Here is a 13,296-nt window from a genome sequence, read left to right on the forward strand (position 1 = left end):
CAGTGGTTCTTCTCTCTAAGAAAACAAGTGGCCCTAAATCCATCCATCCATCCATCATCTAGACCCGCTGCTTAACCAGGGTCCCAGGGATCTGCTGGAGCCTATCCCAGCTCTCTTTGGGTGAAAGGCAGGGGTACACCCTGGACAGGTCACCAGTCCATCACAGGGCCACCATGGACCTAAATCCCTGGACCTAAATCATGCCAACAATTTGCTCCGCCACAGCTAAACAGAGACACCAGCTCCCCTCAGTCTACAGGTCAAACACTGTCTTCCTTTCCTTTGTCACCCGTATGTTCACATATATGGGAAATATATTTAGATAAAACATACAACTCTGATGAACAATACATGGATAAAGGTTTCATATGTGAACTTATTTCCGCGGTTGCAGAAACTGAGCGTCAACCAGCAGAAGATCTCGTTTTAATTTCACACACTCGCGCGAGTACACGCACTGCGGCTGTGCAGCGCTCGTCCGGACACAGACACATAATTTCCTGTGAGAGGAACATGCCCAGGCGGTGTATGCAAACTTATACTGTATGTGTGGAAAAAAGACTTTCACTTTCATTTCTAGGCTCCACTGGTTTGGCCGCTACACTCTCCTGGTAAAAAGCAATAAAACTGTAACTGAAAAAAAACCAAAAACGACTCAGATAGAAAACCCCGACATGGCGTTTAAGTATCCGGCTGCCCGAAGAGATGAGTGCAAGGTTAGTGTCATATTCCTGCTGTGCCTTTGTTTCTTTGTGTCAGTCGCTGACGGTATGTGGTGCCACTACACAAACACGAAAAGCGAGACCAGGAAGAGAAAGACGAGTCATATGGGCGTCGGGCTGGGAAGGCGAGTGAATGAAGAACCAAAAACAAAACGCTAAAACCAAACGACATTCACTGAATTGAAATGGTGCGTTAGTCACATGAGGAAGGAGATATTTTAAAAGTGCACTTTCTCATAATTGATGTGTTAAAACAAAACCCACCGTAGCGTCCCCGTGCACTCAGATATTAACTCAGTAATAGCAAAGTTATGGCTTCATGACTTTTCGTTTTCCTTGTGACCTCATGTCTAAACCTGATGCGTTAAACGCCACTTCAAGGCCTTTAGTGGAGAAAAGGTTTGTGTATTTTTAGAAAGCTGTAAAGGATTTAGTAGTAGCTGCTGTATAAGGATTTATTTCATTACAGGGTCAGCTGCTATTTATTTCATCAGCCATTTATTTCATGACATTTTGAAAAACGCAAATGTCACATTAATACTCCAAACCGGGTGATAAACTGGGTCGACTCACAGCAAGAACTTTTCAGGTTCGAATCCCGTTTGGGACCTTTATGTGTGGAGATTGTATGTTCTCCACATGTCTACATGGGTTTTCTCCGGGTACCCGTGCTTCCTGCCACATGCAGGTTGGGGTTAGGTTAACTGGTGACTCGAAATTGCCCATATTTTGAATGTGAGTCTCTGTGCCTCAGTCCTGTGATAGGTTTGGGATCTGTGCAGGGAGTTCACTGCCACTTGTCCTGGATGTTCCATGATAAGCAGTAGGTAATTGATGGGTCGAATATCCATCCATCATCTATACCCACTTACTCCTTAACCAGGGTCACAGGGATCTGCTGGAGCCTATCCCAGGTCTCTTTGGGTGAAAGGCAGGGGTACACCCTGGACAGGTCACCAGTCCATCACAGGACCACATAGAGACAAACAACCTCACACACACACACACTCACTCCTATGGGCAATTTAGAGTCACCAATCAACCTGACATACATGTTTTTGGACTGTGTGGAGAAAACCCACGCAAGCACAGTGAGAACATGCAGACTCCACACAGAAAGGAACGGGTGGAATATAATTAGCCTAAAATAAGAGATATCCATGTGAGTGTATGTTTTTAAATATATTTGAAACTTGCTCTTTTGCCTTAGCTATTCCAGAATTCAGTTGTGTTTGCAGGATAATAAGTGAGCTTTAAGAAAACAACATGACCGAGTAGGCCCTGCCTGGATTAACAGTGCATCAGTTAAATATTCTGCAAAATTGTGTAATTCAACAAAGGGAAAGTCTTACAAAATGTGAAGGTTGCATTGGCAACAAACCCACTTCCCTGTAAACAGGTCAATCAATCCACAGCCACAATGAAAGAATTAAAGCAAATGAGGCTTGTCAGCATACAAAATTCATGTCTTGCAAACCAAGCAATCGCAACTCTGATAATCAGATAATAATGTAAAGACGTAACATAGCACAGATCACAAGATTTGTTAGTATTAATTTCTATGATAGTCTCAGAAATATCAGCATGTTAATTCACTCACACTGTCTTTTAAATAATGCCAAGCCAAAGTAAAATTCCTAGGAATAATAATGCAGTGCTTCTAAGGAAATCGGATCCTGTGCTTGTTATAATTATGCCCTTAGGGTGTGCCATTCACCAGAACACACATATATCTACTTCACCGCAGGTTTGGGCAGCTGGTTGGACTTAAATGTTTTAATGGAAAATGTAACAGTCCTTATTTCTTCGAAGTGTTAATGTAATAAGACTATTAACAATTCTTTAGCATGTTAATATCTAAACGTAATGTTAGACATTAGGCATAAAACATTGTTAACATGTCTTTTTAGGTTAATAGAAAACCACTGGAAAATTATTTCTCATTGCAATTACTGGAATGTAGAACTTAGAACACTGACCAGGTGCCTCCACCAGTCTCAGTGGACACCATTCATGTGTCAAACCAGTACGCTCCTTCACTTGGTTGCTGCTTGAAAACCACCTAAAGTAGCAACACAGATTCCACTGCTGACAAGCCAAATATTAGTGTCAGTTGGCAGAAATGTAGATGCTCTGTAGTTCCAGTGAAACATTTTTTTCGAACTGAAGTTGCGCCCATGATATGGCAGAACAGAATCCTCTATGTGACAAAATGAAGTTTGAATGCTAAAGGCTTAACAGACTTCTTCCTTGTTTATGTTGAACTTGCATGTTATACCTTGCAACAGGTGGATGACTACCATGGAAATAAGATCTGTGATCCCTACGCATGGCTGGAAGATCCTGATAGTGAGGAAACAATGGTATCTAATGAACTTTTGCAAAAGGTTAAAACTGTCTTTACCAAAAAATTACAAATTTCATGATTCTTTACTCTCACTTTGTGTCTGAGGCCTTTGTTGAAGCACAGAACAAAGTGACCATGCCATACCTGGAGCAGTGTGCTGTCCAGGCTCAGTTCCACCAACGCCTCACTGAGCTGTATGACTATCCCAAATACAGCTGCCCTTACAAAAGAGGAAAAAGGTAGTTGAAATTTAAAGGATATGTACTGCACAGGCTGAAAAACAAATGCTCTTATGAGAGGGACTCACCTGAAACTGCAAGTCTAAAGTCACAAAAATATTTGCAGTGACTGTATTTCCTCTTTTTAATTTCAGGTATTTCTACTTCCACAACAAAGGCCTCCAGAACCAGGATGTGCTGTATGTGCAGGACTCTCTGGATGGACCTGCCACCGTCTTCTTTGACCCAAATAAACTTTCTGAAGACGGCACTGTGGCACTAAAGAGTACGGCAAACTGCAGAACAAAAACATATATATATATATATATATATATATATATATATATATACACAGATCAGCAGTAAAAGATTTAAAGTGCTGACTACCTCCTTCTTTCCTTTGCTCCTCTCTCTAACTAGTGGGCCGTTTGTCAGAGGAGTGTGAATACTTTGCATATGGTTTGAGCAGCAGTGGCTCAGACTGGGTAACAGTGCATTTCATGAAGGCTGATGACCTCACCCCACTGCCTGATCAATTGGAGAGGGTTAAATTTAGCTGCCTGGCCTGGACTCACGATGGAAAAGGCATTTTTTACAATTGCTACCCACGCCAGGAAGGCAAAACAGATGGTTAGGAAGACACCATGCACACGAGTGCCACTGCGACAGTTGATATGCCATGATTCTTTACAAGTGCATTCGAGACTTTAACTCATCTTTATTTTGCTAAAGGCACAGAGACCACCTCCAACATCAACCAGAAGCTCTACTACCACGTCATTGGCACCAAACAGTCAGAAGACTTTCTGGTTGCCGAGTTTCCTGACCATCCAAAGTGGCACAGCTCAGTAACTGTACGTCCATAATAATCAAGAATCACTTATTAACCTGCAATGAAGGTCACTGAAAGCTTCATTACAGCTTAACTTACAATACTAATACAAATAACAAAATCTTGGCACCAAACACTGCTCCTTCTTGTGAACCCTGGACTTATCAACATAACATTTATATATCTCTATGGTGTTTTTAAAGGCTTGATGACCTGGATGAGTGTTTAGGATGATGTGTCATCCAGTAAGAGAAGTGAGCAATTTAAAACTCTTCTTCTTTTGCCTTCTTTCTTTCCTTTTTTCCTACCTATCTTCATTTCCTTCTCCTTTCAGATATCAGACGATGGTAGATATGCTGTTTTGTCCATCACTGAAGGCTGTGAGCCTGTCAACCAGCTGTGGTACTGTGACCTTCAGCAACTCCCCAATGGCATCAAAGGTCTATATTTTTGAATTCATGTTATGTGTATATATATATATATATATTAGGAAAAAATGTTCTAACTAGGCCGGAGGGGTAGGCTTTTTTTTTTTTTTGGCTGTGCTGTAGATGGAATTGATTGTAATCACCAGAAAAAAATTAGATCATGTATCTTTCATATTTGAATTTTTTTTCCAATTTTGTTAACCTTTGCTCTAGGCCTGCTGCCATGGGTCAAACTTGTGGATAACTTTGATGCCCAGTATTCTTATATCACCAATGAGGGAACTGTATTCACTTTCCGCTCCAACCTGGATGCTCCTCGGTATTGTCTCATCAACATTGACATCCAGAAACCAGACAGGCAGCATTGGACCACACTCATACCACAGCATGACAAGGATGTCCTGGGTAAGCCTAAATGGAAATTTCAGTAGACAGATAGATAAACGTTATTAATCCCCAGAATGAAAATCAAGAACACAGAACATAGAAAATAGCTGAAGACAGAGTAAGCTATGTAGTATCAGTTCCCCACAGCAGAAATGTGAAATGTAAGCGGTCATAGAGCATTTATACTGGTGATTTGCCAAACAGCCTGTTTTTGGCACAACAGCTGTGGGCTTGGGTTGGTGTTTGTGAAAACTCCACCAAGCTTTAGAAATGAGATGTACGGAGCTTGTATCATAGTTTCACAGTTTAGCCCCTGAGACTTTACAAAAGACTTTTTCAATGAATTTGTGTTCTAATATTTCGATGACAGCCCAACCGCAACTGGGAAGTTAAGCATCTCTGGTTAAAGACCTTCGTCAGAGGGAACTCTGCTCAAAAAGTGAAACCCAATCCATAAGCACTTTTTTGTTATATGTCAATGCTGGTAACTGTACCTAGACATGAATGAATCATACAGTAGTGAATGTCCACATTAATACTCAGGAGTGTGTTCACATCAGTACAGTAATCAGAAAATCACAATGATACAGTAAAACACATCTGTAACAATAAAAACAACTGATTTCTCATGAGAGTTGTTGGTATTGGTCTGATAAGTGTAACCTCACTGATAGAAAGTAGAAAGTCACTGATCCTTCAGTTTACCCTGTATTGCTCTTGTCTTGACACTGACAACAGTAAAAGGTAAAATGTCATACATGGACTGCTGGTTATTGTTTAATAAACACAGTAACCAAGAGAAGGCAGATTTTGTAGCACCACTGCCATCTACTGAGCAATAGTGCAGATTTACAGTGCATTGCATTGCAGACATCATTAGTCTGCCCTCTGCTGACTGACGATCAGAACAGGTTGCAATATAAGGACTCATATACTTTACCTGCATTACTTCACTGTGCTCTGTCTGTGTAGTAATGATCCGCTGAACGCATCTCAGCGTTAAGGTAAATAAGTGTAAACTGTTAGCAGCAGTAATATTTTAGGATGGGAAGACTACAGCATTCTGTCACATTCACTTTTTACCACTTCCTCCTTACTGTTTGTACTTCTGCAGGCTTTGTTTCCTGTGTGAACCAGTGCCACCTGCTGGTCAACTATGTTCACGACGTAAAGGATATACTGCAGGTTTATGAGTTGTCTACAGGCCGGCTAGTCAGGGACCTGCCGCTGGATGTTGGCACAGTGGCCGGTGTGAGCTGCAAGAAGAAATACTCAGACTTCTTTTACAAGTTCACATCCTTCACTACACCTGGTAATATGTTATATATTATTTTTAGTTGTGTAGTATTACCAATGAGAATGTTATAAAACGCAAAGACAAAATGGTACAGAACAATGTCACATTAAAGAAAGCTGCAAAAAGTTACTATCAGTGCACACAAAACTCTGTAAAGTACTTTAAAAAGTTGCAAAGTGCAAGTATCATGTTTAGTTAGTGATTAAAATGCTTATATTTTTTAATACACCTTTATTTTCTATGCTTAAGGTGATCATAAATCATAGAGAATAGCAGGAAGTAATCATGTTTTCATTCTCGCAAATGAAAAACTTTTGCTGCTTGATTATTTTTTGATACACTAATTCAACGTTCCACTGATCATTAACACTCTGAAATATCAGTGATACATCTTATTTTATCCATATAGCCTCTGATCTATGTGACCGTTGTTCTTTGGTATCCAGGTATCATTTACCACTGTGATCTAAGTGAGTTGAACCAGGAGCCCAGAGTGTTCAGGGAGGTGGAGGTAAAAGGCATCAAGCAAGAGGACTATCAGACAACCCAGGTAACTTCACTTTAACCTCCTTTACTTATATTCTCCACTGTTAGTTATAGCACATTTTTGCAAAAATGTATATGACCGTTGGTCATATTTTTCTCTTTTGTAAGTGTAAGTTTTCTCTTTTCTTCATTTTAGTTTTCATCAGTGACATTTTAGCCTAACTTTTGTCCTGTACAGTTTGAGGCTACATTTGAGGTTGCAGTTTTGTTGTAAGCTTAATTTTCAATTTTCACTCTTTCTAATTTCTGTAGATCATATGTCTCCTTGCTCACACTTCCCCATTGCCCTTTCATTCTACTATTACATTTCAGTTTCCAATTCAAATTTCTGTAGTTATGACATCCAGTGTTTGCATATTCATATAATTTCCCAGAATTGTATTCACTGTGGTTGAGGAAGTGGTTAATGCTGTATGTGAACAGCTCATTTTAGACTTACCAAAAACAAAAGCAGCTTTGTGAAAGCCATCTCCAATAAGAGGTGTTTTCATAAAGATCTGACAGACCTACTCTAACATATTTTCAGATATTTTATCCCAGCAAAGATGGAACTAAGATCCCCATGTTCTTAGTTCACAACAAGGATGTAAAGAAGGATGGGACCAATTCGGTTTTCCTTTATGGATATGGAGGTTTTGAGGCTTCCATTCAGCCGTATTATAAGTAAGTGCAAATAATTTGTCCAAACTCTTTCTACAGTTCTCAAGCAGACACATATGACCTGTAACTGGCTACAGACTGGCAACTGCAAAACACAAGTGCCTCTTTGGTACCCTCATGCTGTGTATCCTCTAGGTTAAGACTTTACGTCCCAATGCAAATAATATAGTGATGCAATCTTAACAAAATTGTTAAATGTATTCTAAATAAACTCTATTACTACATAACACACTTTAGTTTGTAAAGTTAGTCCCCCACCCCCAAAATGGTTTTGCTTGTGCATAAAGTGTTTGAGTGTTTCTTTGCTTCTTTTAGTGTTGCTTACCTGCTGTATGTGAGACACCTGGGAGGGATTCTGGCAGTGGCAAACATCAGAGGGGGCGGAGAGTATGGCCTTACCTGGCACAAAGGTACAAACACACGAGTAAAGTAGCCAGTGTTACTTTGAAAACATTAAGCTTAATTTCTCTGTGATTTAATTGAGTGTTGACACAACTTATGTGTTTGTAGCTGGTACTTTAGAGAACAAGCAGAATTGCTTTGATGACTTCCAGTGTGCAGCAGAGTATCTGATCCAGGAAAAATACACCACAGCCAACCGCATTGCTATCAACGGGGCTTCTAATGGAGGGCTGCTAGTGGGTAAGTATGGGATTTTGTGTGTGTGTGTTTGTACGTTAAGTGTTTATGTATTTAGTGGGAAATGTTGGTATAAAGCCAGAGGGACAGAGAGAGAGAGAGAGAGAGAGCAAGAGAAAGTAAAAGGGTTTTAAAGGTATACCCTGAAACAGTCCATTACATGTTACACAGGAATTGAGATTGTCAAGGGGTGGGAAACCTGCCCATCATTTTTATAGCAGAAATCTGGTAATGGAACTTTGCCTCCCCAATTTAACATTTCAGCTCCCACTTATGTGCAGTTTAACCCATGAGGGGACTAACAATACATATACTATACATCTCCATGTTTTTGCAAAAAGATTCACTTTAACCTAAAAGCTCAGATTACTGGTCCATTATAAGTCTCAGTTGCATTGATCACAATACTTTGTGTTCTTCATAATACAAATTTGTCATAATTGCTAATGTCAGATTTATCTAACAGTAGTTATTTGCATAGCTTCAATTAATTTAGCTGTTAAACAGCACATTAAACAGAGCTTAGTCACACCATTTACCAAGGACTGGCTGCCAAATGACATTACACAAACTCTGCTAATGCCTTCTTCCTTTGTGTGTAAGTGGCCATTTAGGAGTGATTGTGTCCAACAGTGTGAAGTAACAGGGACAGATGTGTGCTTGAGCGTGTGTGTTTAGAAACATATTAAATCTATAACACAGATTTTAAACACACACAGCAGCATGTGTGAACCAGCGCCCAGACCTGTATGGCTGTGCTGTGGCAGAAGTGGGGGTGATGGACATGCTGAAGTTTCACAAATTCACGATCGGCCATGCCTGGACCACCGACTATGGCTGTGCTGACAACCGGGAGCAGTTCAAATGGCTCATCAAGTATGAACCACACACACAAACTTTATGATTGTTATAGTTATTGCTTTGAGTTGGGCACTGCGACTGATTCCATAAGTGTAGGCCAGATGGTGCTGACATTTAAGAGATAAAATTCTACAGTATGTGAAGCTGAATGATTCTAATCAACTACCTTCTGATTGAGACAATGTAAATTAGTAGTTTCTGATGAAGTCTGTTTATGTTTTGATATGGTAACACGTGAGAATATGTCGTCCTTGCTGGATTTCTGGGAGTTGCTTAGCAGCCAATCTCCATTCATAGTCATCATCATGTATTTTCCTTTACATTTTCATCTATTTGAATCTCAAGACTAAAAAAATTCTGTGCTTGTTGGTGCAAATTGACATTTTGTGTCAAAGGTCTAGTCTTTCACTCTCAAAGTCTGTTCCCAACTTTACACGTAAGCACTTATCAAAAAGCAAAGGAACTGAATGACTTGTTCAACTCATGAATCACTTTCTCACTCTCTCACCAGGTACTCTCCTCTCCATAATCTGCCAAAGCCACCCTACTCTGGTCCTCCCTACCCCGCTGTCCTGCTCCTGACAGCAGATCACGATGATCGTGTGGTGCCTCTGCACACCCTGAAGTACTGTGCTGCCTTGCAGTATGTGGTGGGCAGCAGCCCTGTGCAGCGTCAGCCTCTGATGGTCAGGGTGGACACCCGCAGTGGGCATGGCGCAGGGAAACCCACAGCTAAAGCAATCTTGGAAGACACTCACATCTTTTCCTTCATCGCTGAGACTCTGGGGCTCAGCTGGAAGGACTAGAGTAGAACCCTGATAGGCAGAGAGGTGAATGGTATACATAATGAGGGAGGTTTTAAAATGATTTTTAGGTGAACTGTAGAAGTAACTTATTAGTAGGAAATGATGGTTAAAAATTAGGGAAGAGGAGGAAAGTGAAAGAGATGATCACACGTAGAGAAAAATAAAGAAAAAGGCTGTAGTAACAATACTATATAAAAGCTCACTAGCAACTACACTGTGGTAAGAATCTGATAACACTCATCATAATGCCAATTTTTTTTACTGTAGATAACCTGAAACCTTAAACTTTTCCTAATGCACATTGAATTAGAATTTTGAAATCAATAAAATCACTATTTCTATTATGATTTCTGTCTAACATGTTATAGTCTGGTTTCCTTAATATAAATATTGCCTTGTAAAGGAATTCTAACTAGATCTGAACAGTTTAATGCTGAAAGGGTTAAAAAATTAATATATAATTTTAATGATTAATAGATTAAGTGATTTTTCAATCAAAACATTTTTCATTTTCTGATTTTAGTTTTTTTGATGTGAAGATTTATGTGAGCAGACCTGAAAACCAGCTGTTAAAAGGTGTCACATAAGGCTTTAGAAGTATTTAGAAGTTATTATTCAGCAAATAATAGTTTTTTATTTTAAAAGATGGCATGTTTTGTGTAACCTTAAGCTGAAAAGTTTCTCTAACTGTTAGATAATGTAGTGAAGAAAAGTGGAGCTTTAAATCGAATAAACATGCCATGTCAAACTTCAAATATTGTACGGTATTTCAGTAAATGTTCTTGCTTCCCACTGCTAGAATTAGTAATCAATAATCAGTAATCATTACTACAATGTGTAATTATCACATATACCACTAAGTGGCAGTATGTGACTGCAAAAAAACTCCCTTTTAGTCGGACCCTTAACTTACACCGGGTGGTCAAAGGTTGGGTGTCAGTTCAGTGTCATACTGACTAGCTGCTTCATTGAGTAGTAGTTCCCAGTTATGCAGTAAGAAAAACACAAGCAGCAGGATGCCAATCTGCTGAATCTTAGAATGGGAGAGAGAAAATCAAATAGTTTGCAGACAGAGAGGATGAAAAGTAGGTAGGTCTTTACTGACTGTGCAGAAAAGTCGAACGATGGCGAGTGACAATAGATAGCAGCCATATGCCCAGGCAGTGAGCGGCAACAAGCAGAGAAGCGGAGCAAGGCTGAAAGTGCACTTATGGAGAGTCTTGGGAGGCGGCCAGACAGACGGGTGTTTAAACTGTCAAATAGAGAGATGGAAAGTCTCTGCCAGCCAGTCACAGAGTGAGAGAAGTTGTCTGTTCGGTCACTCAGAGTTTAATCTCAGCTCAGTGGGAAGTTCTGATTTCGTCAGACTGAACCCTGGGCCTTATCTAAGTACCTCTCAGTGGAGAGATAGGATGGGAAAAGGAGAATGGAAAGGAGAAAAAGCAGCAGGAGAAGGATTTGCACACAATGACTCTTTGCCACAGGGGCAAAGTGGTTGAAAGAAGCCAGGAAAGACAAAGCCAATCATAAGCTGGACATATGAGAGACAGAGAGAGGGGTTTAAGATCCTGCAGCAAAAAGGCTGTGGCTTCTTCCAAGAATGTCCCAGAGGACTGAACAGACTTTTACTGCTTCATTTCCTTCAGTTTCCTTCATTCAACTCCCCGATCACTCTTCCTCTGTAGATGCACACTCACACATGTACGAGCACACACTGTCTTCACATCTCCTTTTCTCTGGAGAAACACAGGCTTTTACCTACAAAGCCTTACTGTCCCCCGGACCCCCCTCCCCACCCTATCTCTCACAGGTCCCCATCCTGTCCTCCATTTGTTTACTTTACCCCTCCATAATGCAGGGATTAATTTCTTAAAGCCGATTTGAGCTGCGGCACGCTTTGGCAAAGAGCACGGAGCAGAACTTTTGTGCTGGGGGAAGTTTCCCCTTCACACTAGCTTAGAGGTGGACTGCTCTCCCCTTTATGCCGCTCCCTTTAATCTTCACAGGGAGGGAGCGAGGGATACATGGAGGACAAGAAGGGGAGAGGACTCTCAACGCACAGCTGGGAATCACTAATGTCTTTACAGAGGTGCTGTCTGCTCTCCCATGTGTCTCTGAATCCTTTTACCTCTTCTGCTACCTCTCTAATTTCTTGCTCCTACACCTCTGGACTCCCTTTCGAAAACAACCTTATTAAAAAGTTTATTATAAGATTGTCTCTTATGGTGATAATATAGATCAAACTTTGAAGAATTCAGGAATTGTTTTCATCATTGATTTTCACTGTGGGTTAATCTGATTGATTTTTGCAATTACTGATGTAACCTGATGTTTTAGTTACAACATTTTAGAAAATAGAGAAAATTCTATCATTTTCTATAACAAAAGGTGACATGTTCAACCAATACCCAAACTGTAGGTTATTTCATTTACAAAAAAAAATAAATACCTGAAAACAAATGCCCATCATGGTCTTGCTGGCCTATAGAACAAAACATATTTCTTTTAAAATGATATAAATGAAGAAAATGGGAAAATTCTCATTACAACATTGTTGAGAAATAATTTCAGAACTTGAGGTCTGAGTCTTATATTCATAATATTCAGTTTGTTTATTTCTAACCATCTAATTGAAATCTGAATTACTTACACCTAACAGCATCAAATTTTTACTCTTTACTTTGAGGGTCTCAAATATGTCTTTGGTGTTGGCTTGACTTTGAAAACGTGATGGATTTCAGATAACACTGTCTACATTTTAGATTTTCAAACATGTCTTGCTTCAATCTTTTGGAAGAATCCCTGCCTGTCTCAGTGTCCCAGTCTCATTTACTGTGAATAAACAGGCAAATCTGATTAAAGATTTATGCTCAACCCGTGAGAAGCCTGATAAAACACCAACTAACACAAAACCCCCTCACCACCGAGGAGTTACTGTGGGATATGTTGTTTGCATACTAAGATATCACGCTCAAAACTAACAGCATTTATTATATTATGCCACAAGGGAATGGGAGGTAGATAGCAGTTGATTAGGCCTGCTGTTTGGTTCGTTTAGCATATGTGCAGATGGCTCATGACCCAGAGCAGGCAGAAGTCAAGTGTCAAGGCTATTAGGTTTTCATAATTCATATTATGTAGATTAGCTAATTTCATTAACATGTTTTACAGATATATTGTTGATGTTATTTACTTTATGTCCTTGATACAGTAGTCTGGCTGACAACTATTCAAAAACAAAAAAAATAGTGCATTTGTCTGTCTAGCTAAATACAAAGTACTCTAGATATTTTAGTTTCATTTAAAGCACCTAAATAAGAATGACATGTAATTAAGCTTTTTTTGTATTTTCTTTCTTCTTTCATTAAATTTACAATAAGCCTCTGATAATGAATTGTCCTGATCTAGTGATAAACTACTGCAGTGGAAGTTCAAATGCTGCTTAACTGAGCTCTGCTAAGCAGCATCCGAAGGAGGTGATGTTTGATTGTGTGGGAGGGTTAGAAAGCTGCAGCCAGGGATGGCTCAGAAATGAAACTCATTAAGTCTCACA

General features: G+C 39.8%; 1 protein-coding gene across 1 annotated transcript; it reads left to right on the forward strand.

Moving 5' to 3' along the window:
* Positions 1–494: 494 nt before the first annotated feature.
* On the forward strand, positions 495–10,498 carry LOC113126251 (prolyl endopeptidase). Its single transcript, XM_026300208.1, has 15 exons — positions 495–716; positions 3,011–3,085; positions 3,175–3,308; positions 3,443–3,573; positions 3,708–3,917; positions 4,020–4,141; positions 4,454–4,559; positions 4,761–4,952; positions 6,049–6,246; positions 6,678–6,781; positions 7,304–7,440; positions 7,753–7,847; positions 7,948–8,079; positions 8,796–8,952; positions 9,449–10,498. The coding sequence occupies exons 1-15, from the start codon at positions 546–548 to the stop codon at positions 9,741–9,743; spliced, it is 2,259 nt and encodes a 752-aa protein (XP_026155993.1). The 5' UTR covers positions 495–545; the 3' UTR covers positions 9,744–10,498.
* The last annotated feature ends 2,798 nt before the right edge of the window (positions 10,499–13,296 follow it).

This window comes from Mastacembelus armatus, chromosome 11 (genome assembly GCF_900324485.2).
Source record: "Mastacembelus armatus chromosome 11, fMasArm1.2, whole genome shotgun sequence".
NCBI lineage: Eukaryota > Metazoa > Chordata > Actinopteri > Synbranchiformes > Mastacembelidae > Mastacembelus > Mastacembelus armatus.

What these genes read in the sequence shown, in the direction of transcription:
- LOC113126251 (XM_026300208.1), top strand. Translation starts at nt 546, where the DNA reads ATGTGTGGAAAAAAGACTTTCACTTTCATTTCTAGGCTCCACTGGTTT. An exon ending in CACATCCTTCACTACACCTG is followed by an intron (nt 6,247 to 6,677) that starts GTAATATGTTAT and finishes TTTGGTATCCAG; the next exon opens with GTATCATTTACCACTGTGAT. An exon ending in TCCATTCAGCCGTATTATAA is followed by an intron (nt 7,441 to 7,752) that starts GTAAGTGCAAAT and finishes TGCTTCTTTTAG; the next exon opens with TGTTGCTTACCTGCTGTATG.